At 36.3% G+C, this 26,090-nt stretch overlaps 1 protein-coding gene across 2 annotated transcripts in view; it reads left to right on the forward strand.

Moving 5' to 3' along the window:
* Positions 1–24,414, forward strand: part of CAMSAP2 (calmodulin regulated spectrin associated protein family member 2) — a 91,519-nt gene extending 67,105 nt beyond the window's left edge. For both annotated transcript variants that reach the window (XM_074152740.1, XM_074152741.1), the window contains 12 exons: positions 3,001–3,094; positions 4,156–4,252; positions 6,897–6,906; positions 7,834–7,855; positions 8,352–8,421; positions 9,258–11,469; positions 12,530–12,666; positions 13,202–13,422; positions 14,490–14,562; positions 15,445–15,560; positions 17,330–17,448; positions 19,002–24,414. In XM_074152740.1, the coding sequence (XP_074008841.1) occupies positions 3,001–3,094; positions 4,156–4,252; positions 6,897–6,906; positions 7,834–7,855; positions 8,352–8,421; positions 9,258–11,469; positions 12,530–12,666; positions 13,202–13,422; positions 14,490–14,562; positions 15,445–15,560; positions 17,330–17,448; positions 19,002–19,307 (3,477 nt within the window). In that variant the 3' untranslated portion in view covers positions 19,308–24,414. The remainder of the gene's footprint in view (positions 1–3,000; positions 3,095–4,155; positions 4,253–6,896; positions 6,907–7,833; positions 7,856–8,351; positions 8,422–9,257; positions 11,470–12,529; positions 12,667–13,201; positions 13,423–14,489; positions 14,563–15,444; positions 15,561–17,329; positions 17,449–19,001) is intronic.
* The last annotated feature ends 1,676 nt before the right edge of the window (positions 24,415–26,090 follow it).

A 26,090-nucleotide genomic window follows, 5' to 3' on the forward strand; every position in this document is an offset into this window, starting at 1 on the left:
TAAGCAAGTTGTGCAGCCAACAGTTCCATTTTTACTTCAGTAAATACTTATTTGATGATTTTTGGAAAAATAAGCTGACACAGAATTTTGGTTATCTCAATAATAAGTGAGATAATTTTTGTTGTAAAATTTTGTTTATTTAAAAAAGATGTTCTTACCCCTAATGCCTGTTTCTGTTTGTTTCTGAAATAAACTGACACTTTGTTTAGATTTTTTTGTCAAACATCTGCTCATACTCAAAAGATTTGAGGTATGCATTTTTAAGGCAACAAAATTAATGCAACAATGGAATTTCACATTTGAGGAACTGAAAACATAGTGGATCTGTCAAAAGAAGTCTTAAATGGAAGTCTCACATAGTCTGGATACATCCTTTGTGGGCATACACCAGGTGTGCTCAAATATACAGTTAAACATTGAATGTGAGCAATCTTGCCTATTTGTGTTGTTATGCAGTGGAAAGTTAATGGGTCCATCCACTTCCATTTGCTCCTGGATCACAAAAAGCTTCATCTTTCTACTTAGATTTTCCTGCTCTAGATAGTGAATTGGCAACAGAGACTTAAACTTCACAGCCACGTATGCCTGAATCAATCAGAAAAATTTTTCATTGGACAAAGAAAAAGTTAAACTAGAAAATGTGTACCACTGGTTTTACTTTCTCAGAATTTGTCTGATTTTTGTTAAGGAACTGACAGCTGAATCATCTGCTATACTCTTATAACTCTGCTAATTGTTAGCTGATATTAAATACCCCTTGCTCCTCAAAAATCCTTCAGAAAAGCAATAACATGGATGTTGATCTGTTTAGGTCTCTTTTCTACAGAGTTCTGTGAAATTGAATGAGTAAACTATTAGTAAGTTTAAGCTAATTTTTAAAGACTATATGCGTTTATTTAAGGAGCCCAAATACAATTCTTAATCTGCAGCAAGGTTTTCTTGGAGACAATGGAAGGCCTTATCGCTAACAAAGGGCTGGAAATTAGAAAAAAGTCCCATGTTCTGCTAATGAGAGTCTTTCATGTGTATAAAGATTGTTCTACTAATATCTATAATGGCAAAGTCTATACTGAAGATCATCTTCAGTCCTACACGTGATGTAGCAGCTGACTCCATTCTAGGAAACAAAGTAACAGCTGTCCTTGGTCAAACCAAAGGTCCCCCTGGCACCTTGTCCTGTGTCCCCCAACAGTTTGGCAATGGCAGAGGCCAAAGCAGGTAGAGAAGACCAGGGCAAGCCATGGGTTTTCTTGTGAATAGGTTTAAGAGTTTTGACCCATACCATGTAACGATACATACTCAACTAGCATCCTCTACTTATAAGCAGATATTTCCCCTATCTTTTTTTGAAAGGTAGAAAAAAAAAAAAAATAGGTAATCATTTACTTTTTTCTAAGTCAGCACTGATTTCTTGTGTTACCATAAACCTCAGAAGCGACATCGCTTTCCTTTTGAAACTCTTCTCTGAAGCAAATAATTAAATAAATTTGCATGTTCCCTGAGAGACTATTTTCACTTAATTTCATTATCAAAGAAAAACAAAGAGAGATAGTGTATGATATTTTAGTGTGAAAATGCTTATTTTTTTCAAGTACAGAAAGTTTTATAGGACCAAATGTTAAGAAAAATTTATTTTTAAAAAAATTCACATGGAAATATATTTCTGGGTTCCAACATTAGTTTATAAGTTGCAAATGCTCTTGATGTTGTTGTCAGTTAGTAGAAATTAAACCAATAAGTTTGTTAATTTGTGTTTTCCCATTTAAGCTCTATGAAATGTTAAATGAAAATAGCATAAAGTGGAGTTTTAATGATATGAAAAAGGTGATTAAGGGGGCAGTTGCTTTTGTAAGTGCTATTAGCTAGACATTATTGGTTTTTGTTGCAGAAAGACCTTTTTTTAAACAAACTGTTCTAAAAAGTTGTTTAATTATGGTTTCCCAATTCAGTGTGTAAGTAGAGGTTTACCTTGTTTCCATTTTCAGACTTGGTAAGACTGGTGACAGGTGACTGTGAACCTGCTTGCGCCAGCTCAGGCCTGGACGCCCACTGATCTCATGCAGTTGGTATTTCTAGATAGGGAATAGCACCGAACCATATGGACGTAGCAGCTTTGGTCCGTGGACATTTGGCCTCTGAACTCTTCGCCTTCCACAGTCAACAAAACTCCTGGTCTTTTGGCATTCCTTATTATAGACTCTTGCTGCAGAAATTGCTGCTACTGCTTCTGCCTGGTTTTTCTATTGATTTTTGTTGTTGTTGTTGTTGCAGTTTATGCCACCAGTTGTTTCTTCCTTTTCACCTGTTTTTCCCTTTGTGTTAAATCTGATGGCTGCCCCACTTCTGTTTTTCGTATCTGCGTAATGGGAAAATACAGTAGGGAGATATATCAACAACATGTTAAGTGTGCATAAACCTTTGGAGGTAAAACCTTCTCGTTCTAACCTGCATTGAACAAAGGCTGCTGCTGGTTTTTGTTTTGCATTAAAGACTTGTAAATTTGGGTAGATCTTCACAAATCTGGCAAAAAGCACATACTTGACACAAAAGCCTAAATCAGAATCAAAGTTCCTACACTGAAACTAAGGGCTACCAGAGTTCTTCATGTTAAAAAGCTCTGAAAATTGTATTGCCTAGCCTTGCAGAACAATGGGCTTTTCACTATTCTTTGTTATGGAAATAGCTAATCTATTTGACAGGCATCATTTTCCAACTATCCTGTGCCTCTCTGCCCTGCCTGCAGGACATCAGGCCTGAGCATATGCTTATTATGAAACATTTCAACCCAAACGGTTACAATCTGGTCAAGTTATGTGTGTTGGATATTGGTGCTACAGATCTGTCTTGCTGATCTCATTTTCTAAGAAATCAGTAGAGAAGAGATTGTAAACTGGATGAAATGCAGAGGCGTATCCTGAATGCTGCTTAATCTATTCATTTGCAGGCTTATGTTTTGGCATAAATTAATTTCTCTTTTTTGTTTGTTTGCTTTTTTTGTAGAGCAACTACATGGTGTTCATGGCAGAATTGTTCTGGTGGTTTGAAGTGGTGAAGCCATCATTTGTACAACCTCGTGTTGTTGTGCATCCCCAAGGTAATTATATTAAGGATTGGGTTTTTAGTACGTGTGTGTACAGATTGCCATTGTGTTCACAAATACAATGAATATTTTAGTTAACAGAATTTGGCAGTGTACAACCCCCTTAAAGAAGGAGCAAAGTACTCTTTCCTTGTGTTAATCTTCAACTGCTCTCATAAATCATAATTAGATTTTGTTGTCTATTACCAAAAACTCATTTAAATTGTTGTGGTGTAATCACTTGCAAATTTTCCTGACCTAAGCAAGCCTAGAATCCATTTATGCCCATGCAGGGATTACAAACGTAATAAGGAGCAGAGAACAGAATTTAGCCTGAAGAGCTCATATTGCTGAGAAAACACCAAGAGAAGGAACATAAATCTGGGGAAAGTGGACAGATAATAAAATGTACTCAGCATTTTGTAGCTGAGTGCAAATGCAGTGTCTTCTATCGGTAAATTCTCAAATTTAAAAACCCACCTCTCAGATAGATCTAGAGATCATTTAATGAGTACAGAGTCACGGTAACTTAAACTGTGATTATCCGTCTAAGAGCTAGGAAGAGACTTCCATTGTGTGGCTTTTATCCCTTTTTTCATTTATATGCTTTATAGTACATACAAATCGGATTTAAATCTTTTAAATATTGCTAACTAATTTAGGATATGACCAAAATACAATTTTCTAGCTGAAAAGTCATTCTAAGTGTTTGGGGGGGGAAAGGTTTTATTAGAAAAATTTCTTCCAGGAGAAAAATATTCATTTTTGCTAAAAAGATTGCTTGCTTTTGATTTCGTGGCTCTCTTTTTTTTTTTTTTTTTTTTTTTTTATTTCTTCCCTTGCCTTTTCTAGTCATTTTTGTCATTCTCCATTCCCTTAATTAGTGCCGATACGGGAACTTTGGATGATGTAAAGCTGAAAGGAAGTGACTGGGCTTTAATCTAAATAATGGAACCAATGAAAATTCTTTGAATCTTTGGAAATCATTACTTACAGATTATTTCAGACAGCTTTTGTACTATGGATTTGAACTGAATACTAAACTATAATAATTTGACCTTTGTTCTTCCTGGCAGCTGAACCTGCAAAAGATGCAGCTTCTGCTCACGGCTTGAATGCTAACAGAAGAAATTATGTGGATGGCCCATCCGGTTCTGACTTCGTAGCCAGGTAGTATCGGAGAATCACTAGTACTGTTTCACAATCTTCTCCTTTCTGTTCAAAATTAAACATGCAGGTTTTTTTATTTAGTTTTGTTGCCTTTTTGCAATGCTAAAGGATTGACATACCAAATATAATCTGTAGAATTTTGTGGAAGATCCCACTACTGACTAAGTCTGATCTGAAAGAGCTACTTTTCCAGAATTCGCAGCAAATTTTCCAAAAATGGTAAAGAAAGTAAACTAAGATAACAGCAAGAAAACTACTGAATGATGGTTTTAGTTTGGTCTGATTATGTTACTTAAGTACCATGACAGTTAAAAGGTAAAAATAAATACTTAGGCTATGATGAATTTCCCAAGCCTTATGAGCATCAAGAATGGAAAGCTAACAGTTTTATTAAATGTTTTGCATTATTTCTATTTTTTTTTTGGTAAATATATGTGAAACATTATTTTTAGTATTACTGTTACAGCTTTGGAGGCAATATAAAAACATCCTGTTTCCCTTGTGTTCTTTAGCTGATCGTACACTTGATAAGAGGAAGAAATTGCACATTAGGCCTCCTTTTTAATCTTTCTCTTGACAGGCTAAAGGCGGCTTTCCAGTGATCTGATCTGAAGGTGGTGGATGAGGGGTAGCATAGCATTGTATTTATAATTTCGGGGCAAAGGGTTTATTGGTTGTGTCTGAACTGGCAGAGAAGAAAAGGATAAAATTAGCATTTTAATTGGATGTTCAGCAAGTTGTTAGTTGCCAACCCAACTAATCCTATTTGGCCTTTTCTGTTGTTTTTGGATGGGACTTTCAAGGGTGGGAGGTGTTTGGTTGGTTTTGGGGTTTAGTTTTCTTTTTTAGTATTTAGGAATCTATGCTGACTTTAATCAGGGAGTTGTATTTCTTACTATCATTAAATGCTGTGATTCCAAATCTCTGTTTCCTGTCTGAAGTGTTTCCCTTGTAGACAATGAAGTTATTTTAGTATAAACTGAGCATATAAACCAGGAGAACAAGAAACGGTAGTTTTGCCTGTATCTTTTGGAACAGGGGTTCCCAAGGCCTTTCGCGCCTCGCAAAGCCACTGCAGGCAGTCCAACAAATGGCTTGTAACTACAACTGTCCTACAGAACAAAGAAAGGTTTGCAGTAAAACCCAATATTTGCACGTGGCTTCCAACATGATGTCCCCCTTCTAGAGCCCTTCATGAACAAAACTTCAGTGATTAAGCTTTTAGAAGTTATATGAAGATAGTAAATCATATGTCAGTTACGCTTAAAACCAAATTAAACTAAAGAAACAGAGTTCTGTGTCATACTTACTCTTGTGCTGTAGTGATCACTGTGGGGAAGATTTTCTTTAAATGTAGTTAGTGGATGAATAGTGGACAACACAAGTTTATCTGTAGCCTTTACTGTGTAAAAAATAAAAATTAAAAAGAAATTGACAGCTGAAGCTGTGCTGACAAATTCTGTCAGTAACATGGTATTTTTTTCATCCAAATAAGTCTGCTTTTTTCTAAATGCGTACACTTTGTCTGTGCACGTGGTTTTGGCTTCTAAACCGAAGAGGAAGTTTTACAATAAGCATCTGAATTAAATTCATAAACATTTAACAAAAGTTTTTATGTTTCTTAGTGCCATTACCATTGCAAATTTAACTATTAAGTTTGTAAGTGGCCACCAACGTGTTTTGTTTCCTGAGACATGTTAAGAGATATAGTAAAAATCATTGTAAATCCCTTACGGGTGGGGATTGCGTATTGTACTAGCTCATCACAACGCTGTTTTAGTGTCTGTCCAAGTGACAGATACGGTTTTGTGTCAGAGTATTATGAGAGCAATCCATGAGTAATAGAAAGAGTTATATCTTTCCTCATAAACCAGTGTATTTCATCCAACTTGATGATACTTCACTGCATTGTAGGACAAAGGAGGGGCTAAGACGTTATCTGAGATGGTAGGAATCTAACACACAGGCTGCAGGTTCCCTGGCAGAACAGACCTGACTGCAGCATGTCACGGTCCTGGCCTTCCTCCTTGTCCAGACTGCATGTTCTTGCCCCCTTTAAATCCCTTGAGGGTTTGACATTGTCATTTCAGTGCACAAAGATGGAAAAATCTAAACCGGTTAGAAAAAGTGAATGTTTTTCTGTTGGCTTAGCTTGTTGAAATGACTCAGAGGATTGGATGGAGAGACGGATCCAGCGCAGAGGAGGGAGTGGGACTGTGGCGGCGAGCAGTTATGATGTCTGAGGTTGCCATGGAACCACAGTCATGGTGCCAAAATCAGTCTTTTCTTGAGGGAAAATGCAGTGTATAGATTTTTCTTTGTGGTAGCAAATTTTCACAGGCTGCTGGATGAAATTTTGAAAGCATGCTTTTCTTTTAAGATAACTTACAGAGATTATATCTCTGTAAGTTTAAATTTTCAGAGAAATCTCAAATGCTATTTAAAACAGATATGTCATGTAGCTAGTGTGTAGTGTTATTAATACAAAAAAATCAGGAATTTGAGAACCTATTTTAAATAATTAATATATACTTATGAAAGATGCTTTTGTAGATGGTAAAAGAACAATATTTTTCTTAAATTGAGGTGAGTATCCTTTCCAGAAACATTATTTAGAAACATTTATACAGAATACTGTTTAAGAAAGCACTAAACAAGTATTTTTAATATTACTGATTGAAAAAAGGGAGTTTGGGATTGTGCTCTTCAGCTCAGTGAACAAAATTCAAAACATGAAAGGATTTTAATCCAGCATGTTTTTGAAGTCTGGTTTCTTTAGGAGTGTTTTACTTCCAAATGCATGCATCTTTGTTCTGATCATGAAGAAGCACCTTGACCAAAACATTAAATTATGTTAATGCTATTCTGAATTAACACAGCTAGTCTATTACAGACCTTTTCCATGAACCAAAAAAAAAAGTATCTGTCATAAGCAGAAGCGGAGGAAATCTTTGTAATTACTGTTTCAGTAGTGAATATATTTTTTGTGTTTATGAAATCATGTTTATCACAAAATCTCCTTTATCCAGTTCTAGTGCATATTGCAGTCCAGACACGAAGTAGAAGTTTCAGACTAAGCAACTGAAAAAAGATGCATGAAAAGTATGTGATACCAGCTGCAGTCACTCAGTTTTGAGGCAGTAGGAACTGCCTTTGTTCATGTTTGTTTGGTTCTTTTCCTAAAATCAAACCTAAAGATGAGAACCTTCTAATAATGACATTTACGTGGAAAAAAAAATTAGGAGACAAGTATGTTAACAAAACTAACACCGCTCTCTGGCCATTTGTATAGGAGAAAAACCTTTTTGAGTTTTTGACTCATTGACTCCTCTGCATTAGGTCCAGTTAAAGGTAATAAGTGTTCTCTTTTTAGTTAATAAATTAATATTTCAAGAAGATAATCACACCTCACTTTCTTCCCTGTAACAAAAAAGAAATCTGTTTTTGTGTTGGCCAAGGACATGAGGTCTGGTTGCCCTTTTGTAATGTGGCTTTTTGATGTATTACTTCTAAGTTAATGTCTCTTGCTTTGTAGATTGGAAAGTCCGACTTACAAGCCATCTCACCAACTGCATACACCCCAGCAGCCTTATTCATCTGTTCCAGGTAACAATTTACAAATGGGTGGAAGAGGCAGTGAGACAAGGTGTTGTCTTCTGAGTAAATTGCTGTCTTTCTTATATTTGTTCAAACATTATTTATGCAGAAATTACTGGGAGAGCTTTACATGAAAGCCAAAAGAATAGGTCCTGTAATTTATAAAATGTACAATTGGGAAGTTTGGTTTTGTACCTCTTATATTGTGTATATTTTTTAATTTTACTTCTCTTTCGATTCTGTGGAATATGGCTTACAGCAAATATTTGATAGTTTATTTTACTCAATAGTGAATTCTTTGAGGCATTAGGTATATAATATATATTCAGGATGAAATTGACTCAGTTGGTCTGCTTGTATTCTCAATATAAAACCACTTTTTTTTTTTTTTTGCCATTAAAGTGTTCTAAGTAGTGAAGCAAACTAATTTGTTAAAGCAACAGAAGGTGATGTTAAAATAATTTTTCATAGCAGTTACCTTGGGTTCTATTTTAATTTCACTTAGGAGTCATCAGAAGGTCCTCATCAATGTCTTATGTAGATGGCCATGTAGGGACATGGCCCAAAGAAAAAAGGTAAGTAGTCTTACCACAGGACTTGGTTAAAAAATTATTGTTTATTGGTCATAAATAGTAGTACATGCTCCATTGTAGTTTGGATTTTCAGAGTCCTGTAATAAGAATTCTTGTAAGCAACATGCAAAAGTAGAAAAAGAAAAACATATCATGGATTAAGAACTCTGAAATCAGGGAAAAAAAAATCAGAAGTAAATAATCTGGTTTTTTTACATTGAAATGAGGTATATTTTAGGTATTTGAATTGTTGGCATTAAATATGTTCACATGGATTCATTGCAATCAACTAATAGCGGTAAGAGTAAAATGGCTAATGAGCCCAGTATTTAAAATTATATTATTTTGTCAATAGTAAGAACAGTCAGGTAGAATGTCTTGGTTTTCAGTTAGACTGATTATAAACTCTTAATCTGTAGGGTGTAAACTAAAGTTAAAATGGTAAGAGTTATAGTGGTGGGTCATTCTGTAAGTATAAATTGTGTCCCTCTTCATACCTTCCTACTGATCTACTATGGCAATTCCTGTATTCCTAAAATGCACAGAATTTATTCCGAAGTAATAAAAAGTGTTGGCTGTCTGAAGAAAATGTTTTTTATATTCTCTTTTAATGTGCATTTTTCATTTATTATATCTATATCTCTTTATTAAATAGATGTATTTATATATGTATATTTATATATTATTATAGTATGTTTGAAGCTAGGCAAAATACAGTACACTTAACAATGCCTTTAATACTACAATCTTAATTTTAAAACGGAATGACTGAATGCGAATATTTCATTGTTATTAATCACAAGTTGCTCAGTTATTTTCTTTATTCTAATGTCTATTAGGTCATCATTGCACGGAGTTTCATTTGACATTTCTTTTGACAAAGAAAAAAGCATTCCGGTGTCTGCTCCAAACAGAGGAATGACTAGATCTGTGAGCAATGAAGGCCTTACAGTAAACATCAACCGTGTGCCCAAACATATTAGAAAAAATCTGTCATTCAAACCAGTAAATGGAGAAGAGGAGAATCAAGATATTGAAGAGGAAAAGGACACGATAGTTCATAAAGAGACAAAGACCAGTCAATCTCTTCGCACAAATCAAAAAAATGCCAATGAGAGCAGCCGTTACAGGTTTCCAAATGGAGCTCTGCAAAACAGGGCAGTCCTGGATGATTTTGGCAATCAGATTGAGACACCAAGCATTGAAGAGGCTTTGCAGATAATTCATGACACTGAAAGATCTCCCAGAGTTATCCAATCAGACCAAATTACAAATGGGTTCTTTCTTCACAATCAGGAAATGAGCATCTTGAATTCAAACATTAAACCAAATCAGTCTACCCCTGATATAATTACAGACACAAAAGGTGCTCTAAGTCCCGTGACTGACAATACAGAAGTAGATACCGGAATACATGTCCCTTCAGAAGATATTCCAGAGACAATGGATGAGGATTCTTCTTTGAGAGATTATACTGTAAGCATGGACTCTGACATGGAAGAACCATCTAAATTTCTCCAGGATTATGACATGCGAGCTGGCAATCACAGAGATCAATTAAGTCCCTGTCCCAGCTCAGTAAGTACTAAATCACAGGCAGGCAGCAGTGCTTCTTCAAGTTCGGGGGTTAAAATGACTAGCTTTGCAGAGCAGAAATTCAGGAAGTTAAATCACACAGATAGTAGAAGCAGTGGAAGCAGTTCTCAGAAAACCACACCAGAAGGTTCTGAGCTGAATATCCCTCATGTGGTTGCTTGGACTCATATTCCTGAGGAGGCATCTGTTCCTCAAGGAAGAGACACTACACAGTTACTGGCTTCAGAAATGGTACATCTTAGGATGAAGCTAGAGGAAAAGAGGCGAGCCATTGAAGCACAGAAGAAGAAAGTTGAAGCTGCATTCACAAAGCAGCGGCAGAAAATGGGAAGAACAGCGTTTCTTAACGTTGTGAAAAAGAAAGGTGATGGAGTATCACCTCTCCGAGAAGAGGCAGCAGGAGCTGAAGATGAGAAGGTATTCACTGACACTAATCGGTTGAAAGAAAAAGAAACTGAAAAATCAGATGAGCAAACTAGTAAGACTTCAGAATTACTAAAAGAAAACCCTGAAAATTCTCACAGCAAATGGTTAAAATCTCCTGCTACTTCTATGGATGCTGAAAAGCAATGGAATTTAGCAAGTCCCTCAGAAGAAAATTTTAGTGAAGGGGATATCTTAGAATATACAAAATCTATTGAAAAACTAAACTCTTCCCTACACTTTCTACAACAAGAAATGCAACGTCTATCCCTTCAACAAGAGATGTTGATGCAGATGAGAGAGCAACAGGCTTGGGTTATTTCTCCTCCTCAGCCTTCTCCTCAGAAGCAGATTCGGGACTTTAAGTCTTCATCAAGGCAAATGGGAGCTCCATCTCCTGTTGCACCTTTCTCTCAAGAATCTCCTCGCTCTACACATCAGTCTCCACAGTCTTCCAACAGGAAGAATGCCTCTTTTCACATTAAAATGCAAAGGACTCCTAGGCCAAATGAACTGAAAATAACACCTCTAAATCGTACCTTGACTGCCCCACGGTCTGTGGATAGTCTTCCCCGTTTGAGGAGATTTTCTCCAAGTCAGGTTCCCATTCAAACTAGGTCATTTGTTTGCTTTGGAGATGATGGTGAACATATAAGCGAACCTCAGTTAAAGGGAAATCTTTTGAAGGAAGTCAAGCCTACGGAAGAGGTAGCAAAAGAAGAAGGACCAAAATTGCTGAAACAGTGTGAACAGAAGTTGGAGGAAAAGGAGATTAAGCCTATTGAATCTAATGTTTCTGAAGTATTATCTCAGCCTATCACAGAAACTGTCTGCCTCACTCCAAACGAAGATCAGCTAAGCCAACCGATTTTACCAGCACCAGCTCCCAAAACAGCTAACTTAATTGAAGTTTCCCTATCAGATTTGAAGCCACCAGAAAAAAATGAAGTATCTGTTGAGAAATATGAAGGTGAGAGTGATAGAGAACAATTTGAGGATGACCAGAAAGTGTGTTGTGGATTCTTTTTTAAGGTAAGAGAACTAGTGGATGTGTTTGTCTGCTATTAAGCTTCCTTTGAAAGGAAACTTCTTAGTTCACATACGGATGTCAGTGATAGTTTTCCATTGAAGTCAAAGCAGATGGTTCTGCAACTCTAAATGTAGAAGCATATCTTTTGCACTTGATGATTAATTTGGCATCATGAGAGTAGTGAGATTCTACCACACTGTAGTTGTGAGCATGCCAGAGTATCCCTTTCCATTCATAGTTGTAGAAGAGTGCTTGGAGTTTTTGGTGAGGATGATGCATGCTGAATGGAGGTTTATTTTTAACATAAGCTTTGGTCACCTTAATTAAACATGCTAACATCTCACCCTTACTCCGCTAACCTGCTCCCAAATTTAACTAAAAGTTCTTAAAGTACATAACAGCCTGTGTTGGGTTTTTTTTTTTAATGTTGAATGTCTCTGAGTTGCACTTCGGAGAGCCTTTTTCCCTCTCTTGGCTGGCTAAGGAAGTACAGTCTTCCCAAGACTCCCTTTTGAAGTTGGTATTTGGGAGCACTCCCTGTTGTCTAGACACTGAAAGCCATCAAGATTTTGAATTTCCATCTTGGAATACCCCAAAATCTCGTATCACATATCTGAGATGCACCTTGTTTGGAAGCATTTCTCAGTTCTAACAAAAAACCTGGCTCGATCAGCAGAAGTTACTTTATACGCTGTACAGTTATTGCTTTTTGTGATAAATTACTTTCCTTTCCATACACATAGAATCTTCTGAAGCTGAATGCAGAAGTTTATGCAGTGTGGGATTTGACTCTAAACTAAAATATTTCACTTAGCAAGTTTTCTTATGTCAGTGTTGAATTTTATGTTTGACTTAGGAAGGAAAAATTCCTTTATGAAAAGTTTTTAATAGTCTTAAGAAAAATCTTCTTAAATAAACATTTCAAATACTGCAAAAGTATGTTAGGATATAGCAACCCAGTGTACAGAATTAAGTGTCTAATGACTTGGCAAAAATCAGTTGCTGAATTCAGAGATCTTAATATTCTTTGGGTCCTTTTCCTTCAAACACTGTTGCTGCTAGGATGATCAAAAGGCAGAAAACGATATGGCGATGAAACGAGCAGCGTTGTTGGAGAAGCGTTTGAGAAGGGAAAGAGAGACTCTGCTTCGAAAGCAGCAGCTGGAAGCAGAATTAGAGCATAAGAAGGAAGAGACAAGGTAAAACTACGTGTCTTGATCCAAATGATCAATAAAGGTGAATGTAAAAATGTCTGGTTTAGTTAAAAGTGTAACTTCTATGTCAATTGCATCTTAATGTCCATGCTATTTAATCCTAGAGCCAGATGTGCTGAGGAGCCCAGCTGAGGACACATGGCAGCTGGTCCTGCAAAATCAGCAGGTGGCATCAGTCTCTAGCTCAGATTCAACATATGAGCCCTGCTGGCCTGAGTGAAGCTCCTCAGAGCGCTACCCTACCCTGCGCTTTATGTTCTGAGGGAGAGCCTATCACTCTGGGCTTCCTTCTGCACAAATGCACAATGCTCCCTCATAAACATGGCTTTGATTTTACTAGTAACAGTATCCCAAAAAGTTTAAACTGTCTGAAAATTGTAAAAAAAGCAAGTTCCTCTTTCTGATGTCTGAGAACTCTGAAGTTCAAAAAAATCTGATGCCTGTGTTGTCCTCACTGTGCTAGCTAAAACTGTTAATTTGGAAAGGTTCTACTCCTGAATTTATTTGATAATGTTTGTAGACGCAAAACAGAAGAAGAACGTCAGAAAAAGGAGGATGAACGAGCACGGCGAGAATTTATTAAGCAGGAATATATGAGAAGGAAACAACTAAAGCTTATGGAAGATATGGATACTGTCATAAAGCCACGTTCCCTCTCAATCAAACAAAAAAAGCCACGTCCAAAATCTATTCATAGAGATCATATTGAATCACCTAAGACACCAATCAAAGGTCCACCAGGTAACAAATGTTTGTGTGGAAAAGGAGTCTGTTCATGCTAAAACACCAGCTTGTTTTTTGGTACTAACAAGCACGTGCATTTATCAGTGTCTTGTGCTAAATTGAAGCTGCACGTGACCAAACTGGAAAGCAAAATTTGCCAATAGAAATGAAAAGGTGAATGTCACTTACCTGCTATGCATGCGTGCATATATATCAACAAACAAAAAGGTTAACTGTATGAAAACCCAGTGGAAGCACCAACCTGTGTTGCAAGTTTCGTACACAGCCATGTATTCTTCACAATTCTTCTTGCACCTGTAGAGCTAAGAATGAATAGAAGTTGGGAGACAAGAGATTGATAAATAAAATGGTGATTATGAGGTGCGAGTACTTAAACTCCCGCTTAATACAGACAAAGTTAAAATAAAAAGTTACTTTTATATTTCATGGGTTTTTCTATTTTGCTCACTTACCTACTGCATGTAGAGTTGTTAACACAGCAACACTAATCATGTGGAGCAACTTAGCATTCTTTTAGATATCACAGAACTGTAGTAACGATTGGAAGAAGTACTGCCAATTTACAATTAGAAAAATTAACCAGACTGCTTAGTGATTCTTTTTGTTACAGCACCGTATATCCTTGGTATTCTGCTGCGTCTTCTCTAGCTACTTCCCTCCATCTTCCAGTGTAATTAAGGTGTTCCTTTAACACCTTCCAAGAATCCATCCCAAGCTTTAAATTAAGTCTCTTAAGCTCTCTTTCATAAGGGCGTATTAACTTTGATTACATTCTTTGATTTGCATGGTGCCGATATTCCCATGTCCGTGCTTCACATTAATGCTTAGTCTGAGGCCATCCCAGGGGGCTGCGAAAGGCTGGGTGTCAGCGAGTGTTTAGCTGAAGTGCACTGCATATGCATGCAGGTATATCATGTACGGCTCTGAGAGTCTCGTATATAAAAGCTCTTACCGACTTTCTGATGCTGGTGTTGGGTCTAATGAACAGACTCTACTACTTGCATAGGTTTATAAGCCTTAACTTTGTTTTTATCCAGGTTCACAGCTTTATCGTGTTTTTTCAGTATCTAGTCTTTCATTGGCATCGCTGAATACAGGGGACAATGAGAGTGTGCAGTCAGGCAAGAGAACACCAAGGTAAAGCTACAATAACTATTTCATTTAATAAAATTCGATAATCAGCTATGTAAAACTAGCATGAATTTTAAAGAGGTAATGTATATATATTGTGTACTCCAAGAACAGGTCTGTTTTCCCGATTTGAGACATCGATAGTTTCCACTGTCAGGCGTTAGGGAACTAAGCCATGATCATTTGTTTCACAAATCTTACTAAGTAAACGAGTTGGGCAGCTATAAATGAGGTCAAAACAAAATGCTGTTCACACAGCCTCTTTAATTCACCTGCTTGTATTTAAGTCTCAACTTGTGAATGTTTTATTAAACCTGTGTGCTACGTGCAGCTACATAGCTTCTTTTCTTTTTTAATACAGAAGCTTCTTTTCTGTTTCTTTTTTTTCCCCTTAGCAGTTATACAGGGCAGTATTAAAAGTTCACTAGGACTTCAGCCTCTTCCAAACACCAGAATTTATTTTGCATTAAAAAATCACCTGAAAATGAAATAAAAAGAAATAAAAATAACAGAAAATTCTTAGTCCTATATACAAAATCTATAGTATAATTCAGAGGAAAATTATTATTTCTGTGTAACTACTTAATTATATTCAGAGAAATACTAATTTTTTTTGTATAGAAAAGAAAAGGGAAGAATGGCAAACTAGGAAATGGGGGTTGGCAGGGAGTTCTGCATGTTACGGTATCACATGTCATGTTATCATGGTCACTCTTGACATGCCTGCAGCTGGTTTCAGTTGACTTTTCAATTTCCTTGATGTCTTGAGAACCAACTTTTTGTTTTTTACATACAAAACTTTAATGCAGTTTGCCTTCCTTTCATATTAGAATGCTTCTCTGCCGAACGCTGTAATTTTTTTTAATAGATTTTAAAATTAATGTTTAGGTCTGAGTCTGTGGAAGGATTTTTATCTCCAAGTCGCTGTGGTAGTCGTAATGGAGAAAAAGATTGGGAAAATGCATCTACAACTTCCTCAGTTGCCTCTGCTACAGAATACACAGGTCAGTGGCAACAATACTGAGAAAAGTACCTGGCTATTAGTGACTCTATGCATGAAAAGTTTGCAGTTATCTTTATTTGGTTTCCTAAAACTTGATTGAGGATGCTTTCATAGAAATGTTACTTTGACCTCCTTTGAAATACATGGTAATAAAAGAAGGTTAAAATTTTAAATCCAAAATAAAAGTACTGACTCAGTAGCATTTGTGATAACCATAACAAACTGCAGTAAGGCTCAGAATAGCAAATGGGCTCACAGATCACTGTGCACTTCAGTGTTGTCTCTAGCAAGGCGAGAGTTGAAATTTAAGTTCACTTTAGGATAGAATAACAAAAAGCAAAAACCAAATTGCAACAGGAAAAAAAAATCTGCTTAGTAATGTGAATTTAAATGTTCTGCACCCTTTGTTTCCAAACAGATCCTTTGTTGTGTATTAAAAACTTCACAATCTGACTTCTAATTCTTTATTATATTATAAATCAAACAATAATGGTATCTTCATCCCTTTTCTCCAAATATAGAGTGATACCGCAAAGACCTTGCATCATCAGGGTTATAAAAGCTCCATTTTTGCCAACCTAATATCGCTTTGTTTGGTAAAGAGTAAAATAATGTTAGGTATTTTCAGTAAGCTTTTAGGGAGATGGGGTTTGATTGCTGGACTTGCATAGCTCTGTCAGTGCTGGCAAATGTCTGTTTTGAAAAGAATCTTACCTCCTTTCCGCTGAAATGACTACAGTCTGGAAAGGCAAAGTGTTCATTCTGAGAACCAGAAAGTACTTACCTGTTTTTAAATTGTGAGACTTCAGTCAGTTTGTGCCACACGCATGTCAAATTAAATTACAGGAGGGATAGTGAGACTTTGCCTGCATGGTCTTGCAGAGTTTTCTTATGAAGAACCATAGTGCTGAAGATCTTTTTTTAATGATTATTATGTAAAACTTATTTTTAAATGAAGCAATATACAGTTCCTAGGAATTGAACAGAAGGCTTTTTTCACATTTTTAATATCTTCACTCTGTCAGTCAAATTACAGCTTTTTCGTGTTGATTCTAGGCTTTTTTTTTCCCAAAGCATAGACAAAGTGAAATTTAATCTTACATTTAATTGGTAATTGCTACTATATTGTGTTCCTTTCTGAGACTCAGAATTGGTACTTACTTGTTGGTTTTTTCAAATGGTCGTGATAGAAGTACGTGTGTATTTCAGAAATTAAAACAGAGAAGATTTATCCTTCAGCCAGATAAATCAAGTCTTTTTACAGACAGAACAACCTGACAAGTGTCAGGCCAGATCTTTTGTCCCTGGATTTGGGTAAAACATTTCTAGAGTTCCGAGGTGGACAGGCTACAGTTACTTTAGGCACGGAATTAGCTTCATTGTTTTACCTCCCACCCTTCAAATCACAGGTGTAGATGTTAAAAAAAAAAAAAAAATTGCTCCCTCCTGGACGACTGAAATTTTAGTTAGAAAATGTAAAATGTTTTGTTGTTCATAGAAAAGGCCTTCTGAGAGAAAATATATTTACGAAGACTGCCAATAATAATGATTTAATAATGAAAGACATTTGTAAGCAAATTCAATAACAGCTGAAAGAATGACATTTTACTTGTTTGTGAAATTTGTGGTCTGTAGCCTAATTCTATTTTATTCCTGGATTTGTATTTTTATGCATGCAAAGATCTATACTAGAAGTGCTTCACAGCATTTAAAGTAACTCTTTGTTGGCTTATTGATTAACTTTGCTGATTTGTCATTCCTCCTCCATAGGACCAAAGCTCTTCAAAGAACCCAGTGCTAAATCCAATAAGTATATAATTCAGAATGCGCTGGCACACTGCTGCTTGGCTGGAAAAGTAAATGAAGGTCAAAAGAAAAAGATACTGGAGGTAAGGGTATTTTTCCCCTAAAAGCATAAACACCTACGTCAAACCACAGTCAGGCACTAGAAGGACACAAGTATAAGTGCAAATATCGAAAGGAATATTCTGAGGTTATGCTGGTGCTTAGAAGAAAGGCTTGAGTGACTGGTGTGACTTGCTTCCTGTGTAGGCAGAAGGGTTCTCTAGTACTATAGAAACAATAGCTGTCGCATGGTACATGCAGCACAGGAAGCTGAATTGATTGACATGTTAATTAATAGTTACTGCTTGTTTAATGTGGGAACTTCAATATGTAGACTCTTAGAATTTGCTCACAAACTTATTTTCTCTAACATGAAAAATATCAGTCTTATACAGATCCTCAGACTGGGACCTTTAGAGCTAAAGCACAGCTCACTCATGAACAGAAAGAACTGAAATGCATCCCTCCTAGGCTTTTCTCCTAAGTAGTAGGGCAAACTCCGGACTTTCTGCTACAGAAAGGTGCCTTCCAGCCTTTTCTCTTAGGCTAGCATAAATCTTTCTGAAGGTGCACAAATATTGTAAGGGTGAAAACTCGGGCACCAGTGTGTGTCCATGCAAAAGGAATAACTCAGAGTTTGAGGGTTGAGAGTAGTGGGACTTTTCCTTTTACCAACTGTGACAAATTTGACAGATTAAATAGATCAAAGAACACAGGTACTTGGAATCTGGAATCCCTTTTCTGGAATAAATTTCACAACAGTATTTCTTGCCCTTTCTTCTCTTTGTAATTCTTCTGAATTCATGTTTAGATGCTGCCTTCTCTGTCTTTCCAGCTACTTTTTGGGAATAACAAGTAAGAAATCAAGACAGCCTCTTTCAGTTCAAGTAACTGGGAGCATAATAACCCCCAGAAATCCCAGGAAAGAACGGCTATAAAAAGGTCGTGCTTAACTCTTGGATGCAGCATACATCACTTGGTAGACGCAGTACATGTTCAGGGCTCGTGTCCCATGGAAGCTGTGTTGGGTAGAATAGGAGTCTGAAAATTTCAGCTAATAAAGAACCTTTGCTTCATACACTTCAACGGACTTTTATGGTTTGACCAAACTTGAATGGGTTTAGGGATGACTGAAAGCCCATTTGAGCACTGGAGAATCTCTCAGGCGCATCTAGACATACCTAAATTTCCTGTTCCCAAATTTATAACTATTAGACCTGCCTAATAAAATGGATCAAAAGTTTTATTTGGCCTACAAAAAAATTGTTAGGATGTCTATTCTTGCGGTACAACTAAACAACTGTAGCTGAAATTGTCTAAATAAATAAGGTTTTGCTTGAGAAACCTGAATTTTGACAAAGTAGCTAAGTGAAGCTTAGCAAATTCTAATGGTTGGAAATAAGGTCTTTTAGTGGACAGAGTTAGACATCAGTTTCAGCTCTGACAGAAAACAAATTTAAAATGACAGTCAGAATCGTAGAATTATGAAGGTTGGAAGGGACCTTTCAGATCATCTAGTCTAACCATTAGAATGTATTCTAACTCCAATGCAAAATTCATATTGTGATTCTTTTTTTTTTCTTTCTTTCTTTTAAAGGAAATGGAAAAATCTGATGCCAATAATTTCTTAATCTTGTTCCGGGATTCAGGCTGCCAGTTCAGATCTCTGTATACATACTGCCCTGATACTGAAGAAATCAATAAATTAACGGGAATAGGTCCCAAATCTATCACAAAGAAAATGATAGAGGGACTGTATAAATACAACTCTGACAGGAAGCAATTTAGCCACATACCTGCTAAAACTTTGTCTGCCAGCGTTGATGCAATTACCATTCACAGCCATTTGTGGCAAACCAAGAGACCAGTAACTCCTAAGAAACTTTTACCGACCAAGGCATAGTAGATGGGAAAAAATTTGCTTCCGACAATTATGATAAACTTGCACTTCGTCTTTACTGCCTATAGGAAATAGATTTCTAGTTGCCAACAAGACTCTTAGAACTTAAAACTGGACACCGAGTTCTATTACCATGTCCAACTGGAATGTAAACACAGTGTTTAGGAGTGCAGAAGATTATCGCTTAGGTGAACAATTACGAGTGATTACGGAAATGTTTGACTTGTGTGGAGATTTGTATGTGCTAATACAATATATAGAGTATATTTGCTCTGTATTTTGTTTAGATACACTGAAGCACTGAATGTTCCTCTTTAGTGACTCAAACTACATTTTTTTACATCTGTTGCCTTATATGTTTGTATTTGTGCTTGTCTTGGAATATTTTTTTTCTTTCACTAAAGAAATACTTAATATTCTCAATACCATTGAACTTTGCATACTGACTTTTAGCAAAGACTAAATGATAAGTTGTATGTCACTGAAGAACAGCTGAATGGGGCTGTTCTGCAAGATCCTTTTTGTGTGCTCTAACAAAATCAAGATTTGTTCCCCTGATTATTTATAATTCTTCTTCAATTAAATAATACTGATTTGCTTACAGGCTAAACAGCAAAGGAAAAACCTTTGAACTGCTTGAAGTTTCCTTCAACTGAATTATTTAACAACTCAGGGTATAGTTAGGTGGTGCAATTATTCCTGTTTCAGTAAGTCACCATTTGAGATGTAATGACTGACCGTGTGCATGTTCATAATACCATTAAAATGCAAAATTAAATGGTTTGAGAGTAAAACTCTCAAACAGTTTAAGCAAACATGCATTATTTTGCGTTGTTCCAGATAAAGAGCAAGCACACGGTCAGGTACTGCTTCTCCAAGGAAGGAACAGGAATTTGTGAAACGTTCAGAACTAGAACCCTGATGTTTGCCTGACAGAACACTAAAAATACTCAGAAGAATCACAGAATTCACTAAGTCACAGACCTTTCAGAAGTCGTGTATCTAATTCCCATAGATTTTGAGATCCAGGCCACTCCCTGTTCTTCCTGCCTTCAGACTTGCCAGCTCAGACTTAAATCAATTTTCTAGGGAATAGACATCTGATAAGAATTTTCAATGTGTCTTAGTAAATCGTTTTCTTGACACTACCTAACAGATGATGTCTTGTTACACTTAGCTATTTTAAATACACGTGGCAAAAAAGCCTAAATGACGTTTCAATAAATTTATTAAATGACCATTTATAAAACCAAACTCTAGGCGTATTCAGTATTAGTTATAAAGGGCTGCATTTTATTTCAAAGCAGTGTTTGATTATTTTATAGATCACTATTCCGTTTCAGTGTTCGTTTCTCTTATAATTTGCTTTTTACATAGCACTGTTCTGAAAAAAAAAACCACCTACTACAAACTTGAAGCCTCCCCTGAATCTGTGGCTATTTTGATAACGTACACCAGAGGATTTGCTGGGGGAAAAAAAATAATCTCATTCTCAGGAAAAGACTTGAATGATTTGTGATTCTGTTCTGTTTCAATGTTGTGACAACTACATTAACATAAGACAGTATTGTGCTATAAGTATGTAGTCCATTCTGTTTCATGGGGAGACTAACACTACGTTCATGTTTCTCTCATTAAATTGCTTTGAGGGAAACTATGCCTCACTACTACGATGTACTCATTGACTTATATAAAAGATGCACAGGAATGAGATGTCATTAAGCAGTTGAGAACAGTACTTTTTTTTTTTTTTTTTTAAATTATTATAAGGCCTTAGGCATTGATGCATCTGGGTGAAAAACATTTTCTCAAAAATGCTGTCAGTTTTACTGTAATTTATGTTCTTATATTTATGTATATTTGTTAAAACTGTAAAAAAAAAAAAGAAAAAAACACTTTAAAATACATGTTTAATATGTATGTGGCTCAAAACTATTTGTGGCTAGCTGACTCCTACTGTTTGCATGTATATCACCAGGATATGTAACTCTTATATTTCCAGTGTATACATATTGTGTATATAGGATATAAATAATATTAATAAAGGGGAAAGAGGGTTTGCACATTCTGCCTGTTAGACAGTTCCTACAAATACCATTGTAGGAACATCTTGAATAACAATATGAAACTGTGTATAATATACAGTGATTCAAGAAACCAGGAGGTTGGGATTAACTGATACACATACGGTGAATAACTTCAAAAGAAGTTTTATCCTGGGAGGCTTTTCATTTCTGAAATCTGTACTATGATTTAACTGAAGATTTGCAACACTATAAAGACACACGCATCCATCTAATCAAAGTGAGCTTAAATACGTGACAGGAATTCTTTGAGTCATTTTAAATATATCTGAATGTATTATGAAATTTACGTTTGTCAACAGGTTAAGGATTTGTGCAATGTCTAAAAGTAGAATGTGAATAATGCAGTTGAAAATTTAATTGCTCGCAGTATAAAGTTTTACTTAATACAGGAAAAGTAAAGCTAGATACGCTTTTCCTTTTTAAGCCTGCAAATTTTCTAATTACAGTGGATCTTTGGTTGGGATCATGTTTAAAAAAAGAAAAAAAAAAAAAAAAAAAGGAAGCTTTCCATAAAGGCCAGTATTTATCACTGACCTTTTCAGAACACACTGGTGCTTTCATCAGGGGTATTATTGTTGCTACGACTGAATTGCCAAACTCTCGTCTTAGTTTTTGGAGCAAAATTTCATATTCTAACAGTCATAATAGCTACTGAAATCTTTTTTTTTTTTTTTTTTTTAAATGTTAGTATGACTGTTAGTTTTTATTATTTGGCTGTTTAAAGCCAAATTCAGCTATTTAATTATGATTTAATGGGCACTGTTGAAAAATGTACAGTGTATTGTGTGCTTACTTGTCCACTTCTATGGAGCATAGCTTCCATATTTTTTCAAATGCTGTGCTGTAAAATATTGTCATTGCTACTTATGTGGTACAGTGTAGTTTTTTCCTTTCATTTAAATAAAAGCATGGCACCAAAAGTACATTTTTTGTTTCCTTGATTACATCTAAGTATAAACTGAAATGATAAAAAGTTCACGTTAACGTTTAAATCTTGTTTCTTCTTGTATTTCAGTAACAAAGAAATTATATGAAATATGCACCATTTTTATTCCTCCTTTTTTTTCTCCCCATTGTTTGTCTTACTTTCATGTTTAGTTCAGCTTTCTGGTGTTATCAGAGGGAGGTTGTTGAAGAATTAGGCTTCTCGTTTCATTCTTGAGGAGCTTCTCATTTCATTCTTAAGGACGATGTGGCCTTACCCTTTTCTCTTCAGAAGCGAGTTTCACATTTGCAAGTCAACTGATGAACTCCTGTGCCCCGGTTAGCTTCCGTTGTTCCAGAACCACAGAAACAAACCAGTCGGTCTAACACGATTCCTTCAGAAGGGAAGGCTTTCAAGATGAAGTCTTACCTTCATCAAGACAACTAATAAAGAGTATGACTTTTAGTGAAAAAACTTGTCAGTGGTGTAATCTTGAATAGAAAGAGCATCCAAAAAAATAGAATTTGTAAATTAGCTATTTTTTCCGGTCCAAATCATGCCTTTTGGGGGGTTTTGTGTTGCCCTGCTGGGCTGCAGAGCCAGAGTAAGGACTTGCTGAAAGGGGACGTGACATCACTGCCCTGTCAAGAGGCAGACTGAGTTGTTGGGCTCACATACGCAAATAAAGAATCTCTAAATTTCAGAGCTGTTCAGGGGGCAGCTTCGAGAATACAGGAAACCTGACAGTAGGGCTTTTAGTACTGAATTGAAAACTAATGTGGATGAAAATGAATAGCCTTCCCTCCTCCCCCAAAACTGGTTGTTTTTCAGACAGCTCAATCAGTTCCCTGTACGGCATCACAAACAGGCTGACACAAGCAAGGAATTATGTTGGAACACAAACACCCAGTTGCACCCAGTAAAGCTATTTTTTCAGCAGTGAGCCCAGCTCATAATTTTTATCTAAAAACAGCCTTTGTAGAGACCAGCTTTAGAACAGGTTTTATTTTCTCTGGTGTTCGGCAAGGAATACCAAACTTGAGAAACTTCAGATCACGCCCTGGTTAATGTGACAGAATATGACTGTAGTGTGTGTCTGAACCTGTACAGAATTTGTCAATCACAATTTGTACTGCTGTGGGATCCAGTGCAGAGATCTGGTATCGCCAACTGCAGAAGAGTTATCTCAGTTACACTCGGAACCTAAGCCTTTGGATCAATAACCACACAAAAGCGATGTGAAAAATAGCTTTGTTTCTCAAATCCAGCTGTACTTATCAGCTGTGGATGTCAGGTGTCTTTTTTTCCAACAATTTAAAGACACAACTTTGTAAGGGTTAAACCTTTAACACTTTTATCTTTTTCAAACAGCAAATTAGCATTTCTTTGCTGCCTTGTTACTAATTTAATGAGCTGAATGAGTAGTTTGAAGAATCACGGCTATAAAGATTATCTTGACAGCCACAGCCCTTTACAACTGCTTTTACTTTTTCTAATTAATGAAAAAAATTAAAAACAGCAGCAACAAACCCACAGAAATTATCTTATTCCAGGTCTAGGTGGCAGAAAAAAAACCTATTTTTTAACATGCACAGCATCTTTGTTCATTTATAAGCAATTTGTTTTTAAAAGCGAAGTACTCCATTTAGGAGCAAAGATGTGAAGTATGTTTGTTTGTGTATGCATACGTATAAATGCACATATACTTTCAGACTTACTTGTACTTTATTTAGACAACCACAGCAAAGAGTTAAATACAGTAATGAAGTTATTCTACCTTATTTACTTCTAGCAGGAAAGAAAAGCTGTTACCTGGTCTGCTTTACAGTCGGAACTACTGGTCTTCATAAAAGGATGGGAAGCAATATACAACATACACATTTAGAAGCTCAGTACGAATTCTTTGGGAGATGGAGTTCTTAACACCAGGCTTTTTATCAAATTTCTGAATTCAAGAATAAGTGATGGACACTAGACAGAACTGCCTGATTCAGAAAAGCTAGTAACAACTAGCGTATCAGGAAAGGACAGAAAACGGTAGAAAAGGGTTAAGCAGTCCACTGAAAAATGTTATTTAAAACTTTCTTCAGACTCTTGCTCAACATTACAAACAACTGGCTGTATAAAATACTTAGGAGTAAGTAATTCATTATCCATTGACAAGTTTGTTAAGCAAGATGATAGTGAAAATTTTTTTCATGTGGGATGTGCTTATGTTTTCAGTTAATGGTATGTGAACTTTATGGAGACATAAAAAGTATTATCTATAGACATTTTTATGTCACTGTTAATCTGTTAATGGCACTTTGCAGAAAGACTAAAAACTAATATGAAGCTTTACATCAAGGCAGCTCTGTCTTATCCTTTCTACATCATCACTGATCTGAATATCTGCATTACAAGACCTGGCAAGGCCCCACAAGCCTGCAATTATTTAAATTACTTGAAACCAGATTATACTTTGGCTCAGTATTTTTCGTGTTTAAGCTACCTGAAACTGAAGCTATGATGCTTACGTAAACAATTCTCCTATAGATTATGCAAGAATTTTGCTGAATTGTCATCCAAAGTTCTGGAAATCCTTTCTTGAGATGAGTAAACACTGTTTCCAGAAGTAAGGTTATAAACAGAATTTTTTTGGCAACTTTTTACAATATAATGTAAATATAATATAAAATGTAAAGAATTGCATGGCTCTGTTATAATGACTAAAAGCCAGGGGATCGGCCTATTTTTACGATGACCACACAAAGATGCTTTGCACGAACTGCTGGACTCCACCGGCAGATCTTATACAAGGTTAGCGCTGGGGAATAATTCCAAGAATGTATCCAGCCCTGGTGACGTTGTCTGTGGCCACCTGCAACATCTGTAAAATAGTCACACAATTACTATTTTCTTCTCTGAAGCGTTCCAAGAACAGACTGCAGGGCCCTGTCTTGTCACTAGGCAAAGCAGAACTCCTCCTCTACTAATCCTGATTTTCAAGCTCTCCAAAACTTCCACACCCAACAGCTTTGCTATTCATGGGAGTTACCTTCCTTGCAATAATGACTAGGGAGTTCAAAGCAAGCTGAGACCATCCCAAAGATGTGTTTATGCCCGAGTTAAAAGTTACAAACAACCAGAGCACAGTCTTCCATCTGCCCTCGTCCAACAGGATGCTACCAAGTCTCCTCTCCAAATACTTAAGGATAGTAATTTAAAAGTAGTATGACTGCTCTCCAAAGCATCAAGTAATGCTACCTATTCTTCCATACCTCTTCCTGAGGACAGATACTTGGTTCTTGAAATCTCTTTCCACACTATAGGAATTCATTACTTCCTTGTGAACGGCCTGACATTCTGAGCAGGAAACGGAATAATTTTAAATTCAGAATTTACTCTTCCTTTTAGGTCTATAACTGGGGAGAAGCTTTACCTTTCTTTCATCCTAAAACTCTTGCCCTCCAGAGATAGTCTCACAGATCTCGGACCTCCAGTGAAAACAAAGCTATTGCACACACAGTAACACCACTGTGAAATCAAGATAAAAGGCATATGTGTGTTTACCTAGTGTTGTGTAGATGAAACAAAGTTTAAAATGGACTTTTCTTATCCAAGCATATGTTCAGCAAAGTTATGCATACAGCTTTGTTTAGACAAATTACAGGCATCTTGTTTTTCCACACTCCCTCTGATTTTCATCTCTATTATATCGTACGTATTGGGACACAGTTTCATGTCTATAATTACATTCTATTAATCAGTGCCTCCACAGGCAACTAAGCAACA

This window comes from Numenius arquata, chromosome 8 (assembly GCF_964106895.1).
Source record: "Numenius arquata chromosome 8, bNumArq3.hap1.1, whole genome shotgun sequence".
NCBI lineage: Eukaryota > Metazoa > Chordata > Aves > Charadriiformes > Scolopacidae > Numenius > Numenius arquata.